This window comes from Nicotiana sylvestris, chromosome 11 (genome assembly GCF_000393655.2).
Source record: "Nicotiana sylvestris chromosome 11, ASM39365v2, whole genome shotgun sequence".
Lineage (NCBI taxonomy): Eukaryota > Viridiplantae > Streptophyta > Magnoliopsida > Solanales > Solanaceae > Nicotiana > Nicotiana sylvestris.
The window spans coordinates 99,473,113-99,493,191 of record NC_091067.1 but is presented as its reverse complement, the minus strand read 5'-3'; the positions used below and the strand labels follow the sequence as shown (position 1 = coordinate 99,493,191).

The window sequence follows — 20,079 nt, the reverse complement described above, 5'->3', positions numbered from 1 at the left end:
TGAAGGATCAAATTTTTTAGGGAATTTTTCAGATTTTCATTACCACAACATTCTATTACAAACTAAACATTTTGAAATGGAAAATAACGGATTCCAACTAAACTCAAATACAAACTCTGAACATACTAGCATACTTGGACGCAAAAAGAAAATAGACTGATAAACAACAAACTCTAGAATGGAAAATACAGACTCGATCTATGAATACATTAGTGCTTCAAAAGTGGGTGCCCGCGGGGCATCGTTCGGCCTCGCCGCGAGCTTAGGTGCCAAATCACTTTCAAGTTTCTCCAGCTCATACATGGTTCGCTTGACATAAATTATTACTGCCGAAAAAAAGGTAGCGCGGGTCATGTCTTCACATGCCCGACATCTCCTGAGGATGGCATGGGCAATGGTCTCAATCTTGTCTCTTGTTCTACCCTTTTCTACAAGCAATCACCTTACTTGATTATTGCGAGCCTCTAACACATGAGAATCCTGAAGATGTTGATCTTGCAGCTGCTGTATTTCTACTTCCATTCGGGCCAGTAAATCATAGCAGTGTTCACTTTCAGTCTCAAAAGTTTTAGCTTGCTTAACTGCTTTATCTTCAAGGGTGACCACTTTCCTTTTCAGACTACCGATAGTCTTTTCATAATCCTTCTTTAATTGTTGCATGTAATGGGTGCGTTCTTCCGTTCTTTTTACCCACTGTGCCCGGAGTTCTGCTATGGTGCCTTCAGATTTTTTCAGCTCATCTCGGCACTCACCAATTTCCCTTTTCAGCCCCTTTATCAACCGCTCGTCTGACCGACTCCTTTGTTGGTTATTGGCCGCTATCCTCATTTGCTGGACTTGGGCCCTAAGCACCTCATTTTCTTGGGCCAACATGTTCTTTTCTCCCTGATTAGCAGCAACTTGAACACTATTCTCAAATTTCAGAACTCCGATCTGTTGTTTCCACTTGCTAATTTCGGCCTGATAGCCTTCTTATTTTGCTAGCCAACTCCATTGTTCTTGTGAAGATTCAGTGAAATCCTGGATGTGGGGTCTTTTAGCTGGCCTCTGATGCTCAAGTTCTCTTCTGTACCATGCGAGGTATTCTGGCGACATTTCTCCTTTGGCCCGATCCTGCACACAAGTATCTGCTTGTAGATATTGACATTCATTCCAAATCTCACGGACTTTTGCTTCGGGAAACTGTCCGTCAGGGCTAATTTCAATTACTTGAACACTAAGATCTTCCTCTCGTGGCACGGTTTGGCATCTCCCGAGTTGTCTCAGAACCCGACACGGAGCATAAGGCTGGATGCTCTTGAGGCCCATTTGTCACACCTCATTTTTGCGCGCCCCGCCCCGAAGGGTAAAATACGCGAGGGAGTTTTTCCAATTTAAGTGACAATATTCGAAATGGGATTATTTATTTAATTCACAGTCGCCACTTGGGAAAGGTTTGGCTTTTGGTGTCCCAAGTCACCTGTTTATCTTGAATCCCAATCGAGGAAATTTTTGACTTTCCAAATGAAGTCTACGAACCAGAAATTCTAAGTAAGGAATTCTGTTAACCCGAGGGAAGGTGTTAGGCACCCTCGAATCCCGTGGTTCTAGCACGGTCGCTTAAATTGTTATAATGGCTAAATATCTGATTCAAATACATGTTGTGACTTATGTGCTTTTATTAAGTTTAAACCGCTTTTATTATTATCATTTATTTTTATAGAATTGAAACGTCGTGAAAATGCATCTCGAACCACGTCACAATCAATGCACCCGTAGTTGTTAACACATTTCGACTCCGTTGAGATTTGAATTTGGGTCACATAAATGTGCACCCGAATTTAAGAATGTAATTTAATTAAGTCGCGCCTAAAGAGTCTAACGCGTTATTATCTTTGGGGAAGGCAGTGAAATTCACTAAACAGTCCATCCCGAATTCTAAGTATTTATTATGATCAATTATTGAGGGCCCCGCAATTTGCATTTTTTATTTGCCGAGGCTCGTCTCATTATTTTTTGAAAGGATAAACCTACAATGACTACATCTTTATTATGCTCGTCTCTAGGAAATGGAAGAAAGAAAATACATACTAATTGAATTGCATGCTTGGCCAACTCCGGATTCTTGTTAATTACCTGTTTAATTGTTTATGAGGCGGGAATTGTTTCGTGCCTTATTCCATGGGTGAACATGCTTTTAATTTGGTAAAGGAAATTGCATATAAGATTGATGAAATGCTAAGCTCACTCCAAACGCTTCTCAAGTTGAATTTAAACTAACCCATTTAAACAAGATTAATGGAATTACTTATTAGAAGATGCTACTAATGGTATTCGAAACTTGTCCTATAAACTGCCTAAACGGGATCCAATAAAGTTAAAACTCAAAAGATTAAAACTACATTGCATTTGGCAAGGTTAAAAGCCACATGCCGTACATATTCAAAACATAACTGGAGAGGAAGTTCAAATTAACAATTATACTAGCTAATTGTACATTCCATGAATTACATAGCTACATCATGTATACTACTAAACAAACCATATATCGCAGTTTTAGACCAACTAAGTTTCAATTAAGTATGATCTAACTAAGGTGTTCTCTATTGAGCTATAAACTAAAGAATTAAACAATTTTAGCAACATTTATAAAGCTATAAGTACAATGACAACTGATTAAACTCTTTTGCATCTTTCATTTCATGCTTTTACTGTTACATCAGTATGAGATTCAAATATGTACCTGGAAATTGGACAACAAGAAGGAAAAGAGGAGTGATCAGTGCATCAGCAGTGATAAATAACAAACAGCACCAGCAACACAGCAGTTTCAGCAACTAGATGCACCAGGAACACACTCAAACGAAGCCCGAAATGATTTGTGAAACCCAAACAGCCACAAACAACATGCAAAAGACTCAAAATGGACTTGAACTCAAATCAAAGTTGGACCAGTAGATTGCATAAGAAGTTCCAACAAGTTAGAGTCAAACCAGAAGATCAATATCAACTACTGGGGCTTTGAACTGAACCAAAGCTCAATGGAATGATGTTTTATCTAACCCCTTTTTGTCAGCTGTTTTCAGAACAAAAAGATAAACCTCAAAAAATCCCTCTTCCCCTCTGTTCTCTCTATGATTTTATACTGCTCAGCAATTCCCAAAAATAAGTTTTTTAGGGGGCTGTTTTTGATGGCTCCAAAAAAACCTCTACCGCACTAATGGAGACCCTTCTGTTTTTATAGCTTCTCCCAGCCCATTCAAATCAGCCTATTTAAACAAACTGAACCCCCTCCCATGTTCTCCTGCTATTTTTTCCACTCAACAGATAAAAATAAAGCCTCCCTCCAATGAGATTCCCCCTGACAACCCTATCTTTAAATATTAAAAGTGGTTTCCCTTTTATTAAGCTAAACAAGAGTATGGGCAGCCTGAATATGCCCTGACAGCACATACTGTCAAGTTAATTTTAATCCCTTAACAAAAGCTCAGCAGAACATTGAAACTGAAACTAAAACTAAAAAATGCATCCATACTTAAACAGAAAACTCAGTAACAACATCACCATGACTCAGAACACAAGTCTAGCTAACTATCAAGGTCAAAAACTTCCCAAACCACCAACTGCACATTGTGGGGATGATTGATTCATAATTTCAAATTAAGCTGAAATGGAGTGAAAGAAATCCTATGAATATACTGAACTCACCGTATATCAAAGAACAAAGGAAGCACACATCACATATAGGGGACAACTGGACCAATGCCATACATCATTTAAACAAAAATATCAAAAACATGCTGAAATGGACTTGGCACCAAAGCCAGGATTAGAGCTAACTATCCGGTTAAAACTGACTCACATATAATGAACTATAAATTGACCGAACAATTTACATCATGTAATCTATCGATCAGGGGAACTAGACCTAATAAAAGGTCTGATAAAAAAAAGAAGCACTGAACCAAAGACAAGAAATAGATCAAGACAAAGATGCTATTTAAAATCGACAAACAAAACTGCAGAAGGCGACCAAAGGAATTAAGGAGAACTTACTGTTCTTTTCTCAGATTTCAAACAGCATGTTCTTTCAAACTTGGGTCCTAATTAGTATTATATGTCTATTTCGTGAGAAATAGGCCTACAATACTGAATAGGAAACAATCGACCTTGAAACTTGACACGTCTTGAACTGTTGAAAACCCTAGATCCGTGGGGTCTAGGTCTGGTGAGGGAGACGAAGATGAGGGAGGGGTCTTGCTTGGGGGTGCGGGGTGAGAGATGAGGGGTTATATACGGGGGGGGGTGTGTTTTGATCCTGGCCATTGGATCAGTCAAGATCAACGACCAAGATCCAAGAGCTAATCAAACGGTGTCGTTTGGTTTAGTGTTGGGGTCGGGGTTGGTTTGGGTAACGGGTCGGGTATGGGGTTATGAGTGAGTGATCTGGACCGTCAATCTAGTAAGATCAACGGTCCAAATTGAGGGTGACACAACGACGTCGTTAGGACGGTCGTGTGGCCCGCCTAATTGGATCGGGTAAAAGGGTATTTGGACTGAGTTATTTTGGTTTGGGCCTGTTCTTATTTAATTCAAACTGGCCCAATCCGAAAACCCCTTTCTTCTTTATTCTTTAATTTCTAAAAATCCCACCTAAATTGTAAAACAAAACTATACAAATATTAAACAACTATCACACACATTAACATTTAAAATCACTCAAGGACAACAAATAGAATAACAGCTGCATATTTTGTGATTTCCCTTTTAAAACCAACTTATGGTTTGATTAATTCCTAATAGTAGAATGATATCCAAGTTCATATGTGACATGCATTTTTGCATTTTCATTCGACAAAACTAAACAATCACACACAAACTACAGCTAACTACCAAAAATGCCACGTAAAATCAAAAAAAAAATTGTACAACAAAACCATTTGTTTTAGTTTTGATTTCTTTTGGAGTAATTTCCGTGAAGCAAAAATCAAATGCTCACAGCTGCCCCTCTTTGCCCAAAACACAAAGAGTTTTCGTGCAAAGATAAAGTGAGCGGGTATGAACGATTTTCGCTCGTCGGGTACTCCGTGTGAAACATTTCTTAAAAGCTTTTGACCGAACCTTTGCTTCAGAGGTTTCCTACATATCCTGGGATAAACAGGAATAAGGTCAATGTAGTTCGGGAAATTTAGGTAGCTGGGACTACCATGGAATTGCAATGCTTGTTGTTACTGTTGCTGCTGTTGCCACTACCGCTTTACTGACCTCCTTATTACAACCAAAGGAAATTGAAACTGAACTAGCTGCTTATGCCTGTCAACCGCTAGTTACAAGATTCCTATCTATAATTCTTTTGCAACTTGATCTTGGGTGTTAGCTGATTCTGCTTGTAGACATCGATCCGAATCTTGATGCTCGCAAGTTGTAGGCGCCTGTTTATTTTTGCGGTATTGAGTGAGACGGGATTGGCGGAGCTCGGGACTTTGATCGACTTTTGGAGCGACCCACCGTTTGTTTGTTCTAGTATTTGGGAACATCTTCTCCTTTTGTTCTTTTCTACTTTTCTTTATTCAAGGTTGAGACTCATCCCGTAGGTCATCTCGATCCATGCGCCTCGAGGTCAAACCTGCTGAGACAAACGAAATAAACGAACGAAATTTTTCTTCCCCAGTTTCACTAGGAAAATTTCATGAGTTAATTTCCATAATAAATCTATAGTACTGATGCGGGGATTGGAAAAAACTCTAGTCTATAAAACGCAACTCAGGGATTGGAGACCTAATGTCGCCAAAGGTAAAAATGCACGACTCAGGGATTGGAGCCCTAATGTCGGCTAAAAAAAACGCTCAGTTCAGGGGTCGGAGCCCTAATGCTGGCTAAATGAAAAAGTGCTTGACTCAGGGATTGGAGCCCTAATGTCGGCTAACATAAAATAAACGCTCAGTTCAGGGATTGGAGCCATAATGCTGGCTAAACAAAATGCACAACTCAGGGATTGGAGCCCTAATGCCGGCTAACAGGAAAACGCTCAGTTCAGGGGTCGTAGCCCTAATGCTGGCTAACAGAAAAATGCTCAGTTCAGGGGTTGGAGCCCTAATGCTGGCTAACAGAAAAAATGCTCAATGCTGGCTGACAGAAAAAATGCTCAGTTCAGGGGTTGGAGCCCTAATACTGGCCAACAGGAAAAAGTGCTCAGTTCAGGGATTGAAGCCCTAATGCTGGCTAATAGAAAAAATGCTCAGTTCAGGGGTTGGAGCCCTAATGCTGGCTGACAGAAAAAATGCTCAGTTCAGGGGTGGAGCCCTAATGCTGGCTAACAGGAAAATGCTCAGTTCAGGGGTTGGAGCCCTAATGCTGGCTAACAGGAAAATGCTCAGTTCAGGAATTGGAGCCCTAATGCTGGCTAATAGGAAAATGCTCAGTTCAGGGGTTGGAGCCCTAATGCTGGCTAACAGGAAAATGCTCAGTTCAGAGGTTGGAGCCCTAATGCTGGCTAACAGGAAAATGCTCAGTTCAGGGATTGGAGCCCTAATGCTGGCTAAATGGAAAAACGCTCAGATCAGGGATTGGAGCCCTAATGCTGGCTAAATGGAAAAGCGCTCAGTTCAGGGATTGGAGCCCTAATGCTGGCTAAAGGAAAAACGCTCAGTTCAGGGATTGGAGCCCTAATGCTGGCTAAATGGAAAAATGCTCAGTTCAGGGATTGGAGCCCTAATGCTGGCTAAAACAAAACGCTGAGTTTTTCTTCTTACTTCCTTTTTCATTTTTTTATTATATTTCGTTTAGTAAAATGCAGGAGAGAACTTTGGGGAAACTTCTCTTTTGGGTCGATTCCTTATTGCAAAGCCGTTTCTTGCACTTGTGTATTCCTTTTCTTCTTGGGCGGCACCTGCTTTTGGACGGTTGCCCCGGATCACACCTGTTTCAATCTTCCAAACAAAGAACAATTGTCAGTTTTAAAATGGTGGTTGGTTCGGTGACCTTGATTGTTCCAATTGCTTTGTTGCGTCCTTGTTCCTGTTGAGAAACTCCTCCATTGATTGGATCCACGGGCGAGATCCCTTTAGGCTGTTCAAACTCGCGTTCCCGGATTCTGTGATGATTTGCCCGTGTAAGGCTTTGGTTCTTTCATCCCATTCTGCTTGGGGATTTTTACCTAGGCAGATTCAGTGGGGATTTTTACTGGGGAGACTCTGTGGGGATTTTTATTGGGGAGACTTTGTGGGGATTTGTACAAGGCAGACTCGTTGGGGATTTGCTGGGGCAGACTCTTTGGGGAATTTTTACAAAGGGAGGCTCTGTGGGGATTTTTACAAAGGGAGACCCTGTGGGGATTTTTTTAATGGGTGTGTGTGGCTTTACTCCGAATGCAGCCAACATCATGATCCATTGGGTTTGGACAAACGTACTGCTGAAGCGGGGTATTTACTTCTTACGAAACGGAGCTCCGTTAAACCAGTCCTGCCACCTATTCTTTCCAGTATATCTGGAACTTGGGGTTAAAAATGAAAGGGATTCAAATAAAAGTAAAACAAAGAACGGAGAAAGCAAATTTTAGAAGAGAAGTGTCTCTTTCGGGACAAGAAAGACTTATCTGAGGGAAACATGCTGACTTTAAATTGACATGATATGCTTTTTAGACTGGACGCCTGACCTTCAATGAACTTGCATTTCCTCATGAACCAAAATAGATCTATGTTTCCAAACCTGTGGAACTTTGCCAAGACTTCCTAAGGTGGAATCATCCTTTCGGCCGACAGCGCCCTTTGCGGGTTTTCGCTAGTCGACCTCTCTCATTTCTATTCTTGTTGTCGCTTGATAGCATTCTTTGCGAGTTTTTACTAAACAAGATCTCTCCTTTTCGTTTCTCTACTCCCGTCTCCTCACGGTGCCTGAAGGTTTTCACCGACAAGACTCTCTCATTTTATTTCTCTCAATTCTGAATGTACCGGCCTCCAATCATGATATCTCTTGGCCTCCCCTGCCTTTGGCAATTGATCCGAAGGACTTGTGCTTGGTAAAAGAATGGTAGATGAAACTACAACTTCTAAGCCGTTTGGTGTGACTCGGTTTCAATTTCTGGGCAAATTGGATTTTATTTTGGTGTGACTGAACCCCAGAGAGAGGCTGCCTACGTATCCTTTCGGAATCAAGTCAGACATAGTTCAAGCTCAATCAATGTTTTTCGATTTTTTTTTTACAAAGAAATGGAACCGGCTCTAAGGGCTTGTGGAGAGAGTTGATAGTGTTTGGGCAGCGGGAACAAATTCTTCATCATCTCAAATGTGCCAAGACATCACCGAAGTAAAACTCAGACATAGTACCTTTTGACTGCATCCGCATTCACCGCTGTTTCAGGATCATTTCCTTCAATATCACCCAAATACAATGCTCCTCTCGGCAATATCTTCCTGATGATGTATGGGCCTTTCCAATTAGGAGCAAATTTTCCTTTCGCTTCCTGGTGATATGGCAGAATGCGCCTTAATACCAGTTGACCCACTTCAAAATTCCTGGGTCGTACTTTCTTGTTGTAAGCACGGGCCATTCCTTGTTGGTACAACTGCCCATGACAAACCGCAGCCATTCGTTTCTCGTCGATCAAAGTCAAATGCTCCAATCGAGTCTTAACCCACTCGCTATCTTCAATCTCTGCTTCGACAATGGTTCGTAGCGAAGGAATTTCTACCTCTGCTGGTATCACAGCCTCGGTCCCATAAACCAACAAATAAGGGGTTGCCCCTACTGATGTGCGTACTGTAGTGCGATATCCCAGCAACGCAAAGGGTAACTGTTCATGCCATTGTCGGGAGCTCTGGATCGTCTTCCTCAAAATCTTCTTGATGTTCTTGTTTGCTGCTTCAACAGCACCATTGGCCTTGAGCCGATAAGGAGTGGAGTTCCTGCGCATTATTTTGAACTGCTCGCATACATCTCCCATCAAGTGACTATTTAGGTTTGCTGCGTTATCTGTGATGATAGTTGCGGGAATACCAAAATGACAGATAAGATTCGAATGTACAAAATCCACTATAGCCTTCTTAGTGACTGATTTGAGAGTGACCGCTTCTACCCATTTCGTGAAGTAGTCAATAGCAACCAATACGAATTTGTGTCCATTTGAGGCCTTCGACTCGATCGGACCAATGACGTCCAAGCCCCAAGCAACAAATGGCTAAGGTGCAGACATGTGATGCAGTTCTGTGGGAGGCGCATGAATCAAATCACCGTGTATCTGACATTGATGACATTTTCGAACGAAGCTAAAACAGTCATTTTCCATGGTCATCCAGTAATAACCTGCTCGAAGGATTTTCTTTGCCAAAACATACCCGTTCATGTGGGGCCCGCACACTCCTGCATGTACTTCATGCATAATTCTTCCCGCCTCCTCGGCGTCAACACATCTTAACAAATTGAGGTCCGGGGTCCTTTTATACAATACCTCGCCGCTCAAAAAGAAACCTCCTGCATGCCGCCTGATAGTCCTCTTCTGATCTCCGGTAGCATGTTCGGGGTATTCTTGCATCTTCAAGAACCTCTTGACATCATGGTACCATGACTGTGTACGTGATCCTGCATCGATTACATTACAGTAACCGTGTCTTTCCCTGATTTGGATTTCTAAGGGATCGACGTGGGCATTGCCTGGGTAGGGTAACATTTAAGATAAGGTAGCAAGTGCATCCGCTAGTTCATTGTGACACCGCGGGATGTACCTGAACTCTGTTGACATGCAACGCTTGCTGAGGTCCTCCACGTGCTGTCGGTAAGGAATAAGCTTGACATCCCGAGTTTCCCATTTGCCTTGGGCTTGCCGGATAATCAGGTCAGAATCCCCCATAATCAATAAATCTTCAACATCCTGATCGATCGCCATATGCATGCCCATGATGCAGGCTTCATATTCAGCTGTATTGCTCGTGCAGAAGAAACACAGTCTAGCTGTAGCAGGATAGTGTTGGCCAGAGGGTGAGATCAAAATTGCCCCAATTTCAACCCCTTTAGTGTTTACGGCCCCATCAAAGAACATCTTCCAAACATGAGCGCTTTCCGAGGCTACTTCTATGGTGTTTATCTCTTCATCCACCGGGTTTTCGGCTAGATGATCTGCTAACGCCTGGGCTTTCATCGCCGTGCGGGTGACATAGACTATGTCAAATTCAGTAAGTAAGATTTGCCACTTGGCCAGTCTTCCCGTAGGCATTGGCTTCTGAAATATGTACTTCAAAGGGTCCAACCTGCTTATGAGGTAAGTAGTGTGAGCTTGGAGATAATGTCTCAATTTTTGAGCAACCCATGTCAAAGTACAACACGTTCTTTCTAGCAAAGTATACTTGGCCTCATAGCCGGTGAATTTCTTGCTCAAATAGTAGATTTCCTGCTCCTTCTTTCCGGTTATGTCATGTTGCCCGAGGACGCAACCGAAAGAATTTTCCAAGACTGTTAGATACAAGAACAGGGGTCTCTCTGGCTCTGGCGGGACCAAAACTGGGGGATTTGAAAGATATTCTTTGATCGTGTCAAAAGCTTCCTGACACTCAGCTATCCATTTGATCACTGCATCCTTCCTCAATAGCTTAAATATGGGCTCACACGTGCTAGTCAGCTGGGCAATGAATCGGCTGATATAGTTTAACCTGCCCAATAGACTCATCACGTCTTTCTTCGTTCTTGGGGAGGTAGATCTCTGATAGATTTTATCTTTGTTGGATCTAATTCGATACCTCTCCTGCTTACTATGAAACCCAAAAGCTTTCCTGATGGGACTCCGAAAGCGCATTTGGCCGGGTTCAGCTTCAAGTCGTACTTCCTCAGTCTCTCGAAGAATTTCCTCAAGTCTTGGATATGATTGTCCCGAGTCCTGGACTAGACTATCACGTCGTCCACATACACCTCTATCTCTTGATGCATCATGTCATGAAAAATGGTAGTCATGGCTCTCATGTAAGTTGCCCCAGCATTCTTCAGACCGAATGGCATAACCTAATAATAGTAAGTGCCCCAAGGTGTAGTGAAGGTAGTTTTCTCGGCGTCTTCTTCATCCATCAACACCTGATGATACCCAGTGTAACAATCTACGAAAGACTGGATCTCATGTTTGGCGCAATTATACACAAGGATGTGGATATTGGGTAATGGGAAATTGTCTTTGGGACTCGCCTTGTTCAGATCTCGATAATCCACACATACCCGAGTCTTTCCATCTTTTTTCGGCACTGGAACTACATTTTCCAACCACGTGGTGTACTGGACTACCCGAATTACTCCCATTTTCAGCTGCTTGGTGATCTATTCTTTAATCTTGTCACTGACATTAGTTTTGAACTTTCTTTGCTTTTGTTAAACTGGAGGACAATCAGGGTGAATTGGCAATTTATGCACCACTAGATTAACACCTAATCCTGGCATGTCATCGTATGACCAATCAAACACATCTTTAAATTCAAAAAGGAGTTGAATTATCGCGTCTCGCGTTTTCTCATCCGTGTGAATGCTTATCTTGGTATCTCGGATTTCTTCAGGAGTTCCCAAATTAACCGGTTCAGTGTCATTCAGATTCGGCTTAGGTTTATTCTCAAAGTGTTCCAATTCTCGATTTATTTCCCTAAAAGCCTCTTCTTCGTCATATTCTGATTCTTGGTTCATTATTTCACAATTAAACAGCTCGTTGTGATCTGGGCGTGAAGTCCGCAAGCATGTCATATTATTTAAAGCCACATTATTATAACTGAAAGAAAAGATAAAGGAAAAATAACAAAAAATCAGAACAAAGGAAAAATGAGAAAACAATGATTTTTATTTCTTGGAATTTTGAAGATAACAATGTTTATATTTCAGGAATTCAAAACAACAATTGAAGGGAAAAACATCCAAGTTATATCCTGGGGATAACTCGTGATGCAAGAAGGGTGGCAGGATAGGTCTACCCAGACTCCTGTCTAGTTGGGAATGGCGTGGTCTCCCAGTTTCGAAGCTTGGCGTTTGGCCCCACATATAGCATCTCAGCGGTGCTTGTGCCTTCTCCTGGTTGAACCATGTGAGATTCGTAGAGCATTTCTCTCATTGCCCCACATATCTCATCGATCTCTTCGGCCGTGAAAACCTCATCGTCTTCTTCTTCAATGTATTTCGGTCCGACGAAAGTTTCATATAAATCTGGCAATGGCCGAGGCAGTTTCCAACCCTCATTATTCCTCTTCTTTGCCCACTCTTCATCTTTTGGAGTGGGTTGAAAACCTATCCCAAAAGGTTTCTTGGTGGAAGGCAAGGTGATGGGTTCCGTTATTCCTTGCAATATTCGTCCGAGCCCTTTCCCTGGCCTGAATCCATGCCGGATCATTTCTTTAACTACCATGATTGAGGCGTTGGACAAGAAAGGTTGGGGGCAAGGTCTTCCTTCTTCATACTGCTCCGCTAGCACAACTTCGAAAGCTTGATAAACCGTGTGCTCGCTCCCTTCACTTGGTTTAAGATATGAGATGGATGGGTCCCGATAAATAGACTGTTTGTCTTCTCCGCGGACCACAATTTCCCGGTCTTCGTACTCAAACTTCACCATTTGGTGAAGAGTGGAAGGCACAGCCCCTGCCGTATGAATCCAAGGTCTGCCGAGGAGAAAATTGTAAGACGTATCCATGTCAAGCACCTGGAATGTTATTTCAAACTCCACTGGTCCTATAGTCAATACCAAGTCTATTTCCCCGAGGGTGTCCCTCTTGACGCCATCAAAAGCCCTTACGCAGACATTATTGGGGCGGATTCTTCCGGTCCCAATTTCCATTCTCTTCAGTGTGGAGAGCGGACAAATGTCAACACCTGATCCTCCATCCAACATTACCCGCTTGACGTAGTAGTCTTCGCATTTAACTGTCAGATGTAAGGCTTTGTTGTGAGCTTCTCCCTCTGGAGGTAAGTCGTTCTTGCTGAAAGAAACCTGGTTAACGGCGAAGAACCTCTCCGTCATCCTTTCTAGTTGTTCGACTGAGGTTTCAACTGGTACGTACGCTTCGTTTAGGGTCTTGAGCAAGATCTTTTGGTGTTCGGCCGACCTCATCAGCAGAGATAGCATGGACACTTGCTCGGGGCACTTGCGTAGTTGATCTACCACTTCGTAGTCAGGCATTTTCATCTTTTGGAAGAAAGCTTCCGCTTCCTCAACGCTTACAGGCTCTTTGGGTGGGAAGCGCTTCCGTGTGGCGTTGTTTAACTCTTGAGTGTTCGAATACCTTCCAATGAAAGTATTCTCCGAAAGTTCTCCCGTGACTTCTCTGCCTTTGTACGTAACCAACGTTCTTTGATAGTTCCACGGTACTGTGGACGGGTTTGTCATCGGCCTCTGTGGCACGTGTCCGATAACCACTGGCTCGTTCAGCCGAGATGGTTGAATCGTCCCCCGGACCACATAGGACCCTTTTGGTATGTACATCGGTTTTGCCCTTTTGACTTCGAACCTCTGCGGCTTCTCTGCTCGACCTCGTGGAACGTAAAGGACTTCATTCCTCACAGGCAACATCGTTACTGTCTTTTTCTCAACCTTCTCTTCGGGCTAAACCTTGACAGTACTGGCCTTCTTTTCCCCTTTCTCTAGCTTTGGGCTGGTTTTAGGCTTTTTACCTGCATCGAAGATGGTGATTATAGCTTTTAAAGCAGGATCAAATTCCTTGTCCTCGCAAATCATTCCAATCAACGACCCATTATTGTGAGCGGACAACGGATTGTTAGTTACATTTGGGACCTCCTCGTCCCTTAGTACTATCTTCCCCTGCTCTAGTAAGTTCTCAACTACCCTTCTCAAGCCCCAACAATCATTTGTATCGTGCCCTTCCGCTCCTGAATGATAAGCGCACCTAACACCGGCTTTGTAAGCAGGTTATGCCGGATTGTGCCTTGTTTGAGGGACTTGCTGCAGGAAACCCATATGGACTAGCTTTGGGAACAAGGTAGAATATGGTTCACCAATAGGTGTGAAAGTCTGTCTTCTAGGTGGTTCCTGAGGGCGGAAGTTATTTTGAGGGGGCTGTGGATTATAGTGGTTCCGGTAGGGAGGCTGATTTCTAGGAGGTGGAGCTTGGCCTCGATTGGCTTGCTGTGGTGGATGGACATAGGGCTGGGTATTCATGACCATGTAGGGTTGAGTAGCATACGTCACATTTTGGTGGGGGTAGTAATGTTGTAGGGTTCTTTCTGGAAAACGGGGGCCTGGGATAACGATATTCCCTTGCTTCTGATGCTGCCATGGACGTTTCTTCATTTTCTTCCCTCTTGCCATTCCTCTGGACCCGCTTTGGACGGCTTGGGAGGTTGCCCTTATGGATGCCTGACTTAATATTCTACCCGTTTTCAAACCGTTCTCTACCATCTCCCCGATCTTGATTGCTTCCGCGAAAGGCTTTCCCATGGCTGACATCATATTCTGATTCTTGAGCCTGGAGAAAAGTAGTGACCATTTCTATCTCGTCCATGGGAGGTTTTACCCTCGATGCCTGCTCGCGCCATTTAATAGCATATTCTTTGAAGCTTTCTGAAGGTTTCTTCTTCAAGTTTGACAGAGAATTTCGGTCTGGTGCAATGTCGATGTTATACTGGAATTGTCTCACAAAATCTCTGGCGAGATCATCCCATATATGCCATCGAGATATGTCTTGGTCCATATACCACTCTGAAGCTATTCCTATCAGACTTTCCCCGAAGTACTTCTTTGCCGCCGGCTCCCCTCAATTGGTTGCAATACTTTTTGAGATGAGCAATAGGGTCGTCGTGCCCATCATACTTCTCAAACTTTGGGGTTTTGAAACCCACGGGTAGGTGCACGTGAGGGAACATACATAGATCGGTATAGGAAACACTCTTTTGTCCGCTTAAACCCTGCATGTTTTTCAAACTCTGCTCGAGGCTCCTCATTCTTTTCGCCATCTCATCTTGTTCAACAGCTTTGGGGTTTTGATCCTGCCCAGGTGCAAACTCGTATTGAGGTTGTTGAGGATGAGTGCTGGTGGTGAACCGAGTCGGTTCTAGTGAGAAGGATGGTGCTTGAAATGTGAATGAGGATGAATTAATATTTGGCCTGTGTGTAGCAGGTTGTGCCACGATTGGACAGGGAGGTGCAGTGAATATGTTGGCAGCTACATCTGTTGTTGACATCCGGGGATAAGAATCAGAGGGCGATCCAGCAGAGAGGGCTGAAATGGCTGGGTACCCGAATGGGGTAGCTGGATAGCTTATGGGGACGTTGGAAGTCCCACTTGTCCTGGAGAACAACTCAGGGAACCCAGGGATTACACTCGGTGGCTCTTTTTCATTATTCCAGTCATCCAACATTTCCAACATGCGGAGCCGCAGGATTCTGTTTTCCTCAGCAGTTGCTGACTCGGGCGTTAGGACGGCCGAGATTGAACTCTCCTCGGAAACAGGAACTGTCGGCAAAGGAATTTCTGAAGACATTTCTATGCTTCCCTTTGATCTTGTGAAGTAAGTGTGAATACTCCCTCTTGACTTAACAACGGGTAACTGAACACTCCCTTTCGACCTCGTGAAGTATGAATGCGAGGCCAGACCTCCACCAAACCAACCACCTTTTCTAGAAACCTGGATGTCTCAGCAGCAAGCAAACAGTTAGTTTGAAACAAATAACAGATAGGTAATCGCACGTTAGGGTGTGATGCACCTATACAGTTAAATGAATTTCTATATGTTTGCAACGAAGGCATGCGTCATTCCTGCTTCTCTTTAGGCTTTCCTTTATTTTATTTTTTTCATTACTGTTTTCAATATTTGCAGTTAAAAATGTGACCGGATCCGATGAGGATTGCCTACGTATCACGATGCCGCGTGAATCATATCATTACATAGTTCAAAACAGATGATTGTAAAAGAAGTACACATTTTCTTACTGAAAAATCTATTACAAACTAACATTCTTAAAAAAAGGAAAATAACAAGCCTTGAAAAAAAGTACAGACTCAACAGACTAATACACCTTGATGCAAAAGACGGACAGACTCGACCTATGAATACATTAAGGTTTCGAGAATTGGCGCCCGCGGGGCATCGTTCGGCCTTGCCGCGGTCTTAGGTGTGAGGTCCCTTTCAAGTTGTTCCAGCTCATACATGGTTTGCTTGACATAAACCATTACTGCCAAGAGAACGATAATGCTGGTCATGTTTTCACACCGTAGACATCTTCTGATGATGGCATGGGCAATAGTCCTGATCTTATCCCTGGTTTGCCTCTTTTCTTTGAGTAAGTGCTCTATTTGATCATTACGGGCTGTCATATCCCGAGAATCCTGGAGGCATTGATTTTGCCACTGCTGAATTTCTGCTTCCATCTGGGCAAAGATCTTGCGGAAATGTCTATTTTCAACTCCCAGGGTTCGGGTTTGCTCAAACGCTTTGTCCACCTTTTCCTTTAGATTGGCAATGGTTCGCTCGTGATCCCTTTCCAACTGCCGGAGGTGCCGGTTATGTTTTTCTGTCCTTCTTGCCCAGTGTGCTTCGAGCCCTGCTATGGTATTTTCTGACTCACTCCGGCACTCCCCAATTTCCGTCCTTAAAGATTTTATCAATCGTTCATCCGACCATCTCCTTTGCTAGTTATCAGCATCTATCCTCATCTGTTTGATCTGGGCCCTGAGCATCTCATTTTCCTGAGTCAACCTGTTCTTTTCTCCCAGATCGGTAGCAACTTGCACGTTGTGCTCATATTTCAGACCTTCCACTTATTGCTTCAACTTGCTGATTTCGGTGCGATAGCCTCTTTCTTTTGCCAACCAATCCCACTGCTTTTGCGATGACTCGGTGAAATTCAGGATGTGGGGTCTTTTAGCCGGCCTTTTGTGTTCGAGTTCTCTTCTGTACCATGCAAGGTAACCTGGCGCCATTTCACTTTTGGCTCGATCCTGCACACAAGTATCTGCTTTCAAATATTGACATTCATTCCAGATCTGGCGGATTTTTGCTTCAGGAAATTGTCCATCAGGGCTTATCTCAATTGTTTGAGCACTAAGATCTTCCTCGTGTGGTACTATCTGGTATCTTCCGAGTTGTCTCAAGACTCGGCAGAGCGCGTAAGGTTGAATGCTCTTAAGTCCCATCAGTAGGAAATGAGTTCTAGTTGCTGGCATATACATGACCTCATCAACAGGCAACCATCCCAGTGTCCACTGTATTTGGCTGGCAGTGAGAGCTTGAAATAATGAAGTCCATGCCATAACTCCTTTGGGCAGACTGATCTCTTTGGTTCTCGTGTAAAACTCTTCTATGCAAGTTTTCTCCGAGGAACCATGGCTCAAAAGCTCGGAACGATGGCAGAGATGTTCAGTCATCCATATTTGTAGCAGCAAGTTACAAACTTCGAAGAAATTTCCCCCGGCTTTGCAGGCTGTGAGAGCTCGAAAGATATCGGATACCACCATAGGCGCGAGAGTACTATCATTTTGAGTGAGTAAAGTAGTGACGACCCCGGATATTTTCAGATCAATATTTCCATCTTTCCTCGGAAATACCAGAAGTCCCAAAAATGTTATCATGAAAGCCACCCGTCTGTGCTTATCCCACTTCTGACGACTACATTTGCTGCATAGCTTGTTAATCGGATTGTTGAATCCTTCTACATGACCATACCTGTCGTATATGAAGCATGGATTACAAAAACCTGCGGCCAAATCTGGGTTGTGGACCGTCCTGGGTATTTTTAGTGAGTCTAGAAATCGATGCACCGTGACAGATCTTGGGGCGACCAGGTATCTTTGCCTTAATGGAAGTTCAGCATTTCCGATGTACCCAGCTATTTCCTCCAGAGTCGGGGTGAGTTCAAAATCGGAGAAATGGAAAACATTGTGCGCTGGGTCCCAGTAGCTGACCAAAGCTCTTATGATATCTCCCCGAGGCTGGATTTCCAATAAACCCGTGAGACCTTTCAGATATTTCTTGACCTCATCTTGCCCTTCAGCACCTAGATCATTCCACCATAGCCGTAACTTGACAGGGATTTTAGTCATTATCGAAAAGTGTTCATTTTGCATTGTGCTCATCCTGCACATTTATTAAGGTGACTTTAAGCAAAATGATTTGACTCAAAAAAAAAATTGACTATATAAAAAAAAAGAAAAAGGAAGATCCGTTTTTCGAACACGGCCTTTCAGCAATTCGGGGATGAAGATTTTAAGGCTGTGAGGGTCAACTGATCAAAAAAAAACTCTAAAAGATGACCGAAAGCGGTCGTTTATGCCAAATCAGTCTTCCGCCATCCCTTTCGGGAACATTCGGCTATTTTTGACAAAACAGCATCACTTGATTTATTTATGACTCTTTTTTCTTTTTTAGTATTGAACCAATATGGGGAACACGGCCTCACAGAGCCTCGGGGACGAGTATCCTAAGGTCGTTGGGCAATTTAGTCGGAAAAAGTAAAAATGATCAATAGTGGCCGTTTGTGCAAAGTCAGCCTTCCGGCGTCCCTTTCGGGAACATTCGGCTATTCTTGACAAAACGGCATTACCCGACTCATTCATGACGAAATTAAAATTCTAATATTTTGGCTATTCTGAGAAGGGGAGGTTGGACCCGATGGGGGTTGCCTACGTATCTCGCACCCTGTGAGAATCAAACCGGCGTAGTTCGGGCATGATCAAAAATAGGGGAAACAAACTAAATCCTCTTTTTTTTTGAATAAAATCTTTTAAAGAAAAGGAGGAAATATTTTTGGATTTTTATATATTATTTGTTTTTGGAAAAGAGACGAAGACTAAGGAAATATATTTTTTTGAATTTAAGACCCTTTCTCTTTTTTTTTTTTTGAAACTTCGAAAAATCTCCTAAGGAAGTATTAGGACTATTAGTATGCTTTTATAAAAGTGATACAACAAAAAAAAATATTATATATATATTATTTTAATTTTTTTTTAAATACCTTTTTGGATTTTTAATAGATCAAACTAAAAAACAAATTTTGTTTTCCTTTCTTTTTTTTTTGAGAAAATTCCGGCGAGGTTTTGATACTAATTCGACATTGGTTTTTCCAAAATAGGTAATTATCTCCCTACACTGTTATTTTTCTTTCCTTTTTTTGAATTTTTTTTATAAACCAGTCAGCATGCAGATCTGAAGCAAATAAATGCGCAAAACAAACGGGATGCAGCAGGATGGTCTTTTCATTTCAGGTTGCCTGTCCTATATGGACCCAACCCCTGTGTTGAGTCCCCTATGTCAAATGCAACATGATGCAAATAAGCGTTCCTACTAGGGATCCGACATGAGGTTTCGTGATACTAAGTTCATCCTGGGTATATGTTCTAGACCATGTACCCGAGCGGACAACTCGAGTCGAGGAGGGGGCTACGTACCGGGGACCCGCGAGATCGTTCGGCTTTGTAACTTGTCCGACCTCTTTCTTATTTCAGGTATTGACACTAACAAAATAGGGAGTCTCGACCAGCGAGCTTCTCCCCGGAGGTAAGAAGAGAAAGGTTTCGGCATAGTTTATATACAGTTCAGATAATATCAAAGCGGTAAAAGACAACATTTAGCACGTTATGCCAAAACATGTAATAAAGATCAGATAATAAAGCCAAATATAACAATTATTCTAAGCTTGAATTCTTGAACCCTGAACCAGAGTTTCTGGGTTAATTCCACAGCAGAGTCGCCAGAGCTGTCACACCTCCTTTTTGCGCACCCCGCCCCGAAGGGTAAAATGCGCGAGGGAGTTTTTCCAATTTAGGTGACAATATTCGAAATGGGATTATTTATTTAATTCAGAGTCGCCACTTGGGAAAGGTTTGGCTTTTGGTGCCCCAAGTCACCGGTTTATCTTGAATCCCAAATCGAGGAAATTTTCGACTTTCCAAATGAAGTCTGCGAACCAGAAATTCTAAGTAAGGAATTCTGTTGACCCAAGGGAAGGTGTTAGGCACCCTCGAATCCCGTGGTTCTAGCACGGTCGCTTAAATTGTTATAATGGCTAAATATCTGATTTAAATACATGTTGTGACTTATGTGCTTTTATTAAGTTTAAACCGCTTTTATTATTATCATTTATTTTTATAGAATTGCAACGTCGTGAAAATGCATCTCGAACCACGTCACAATCAATGCACC

General features: G+C 42.8%; 1 protein-coding gene across 1 annotated transcript; it reads right to left on the bottom strand.

The window, feature by feature from the left end:
* Positions 1-438: 438 nt before the first annotated feature.
* LOC138881392 (uncharacterized) lies at positions 439-13,495 on the bottom strand. Its single transcript, XM_070161614.1, has 3 exons — positions 12,917-13,495; positions 12,335-12,628; positions 439-885 (listed from the first exon to the last, which is right to left on the bottom strand). The coding sequence occupies exons 1-3, from the start codon at positions 13,493-13,495 to the stop codon at positions 439-441; spliced, it is 1,320 nt and encodes a 439-aa protein (XP_070017715.1).
* Between the last annotated feature and the right edge of the window lie 6,584 nt (positions 13,496-20,079).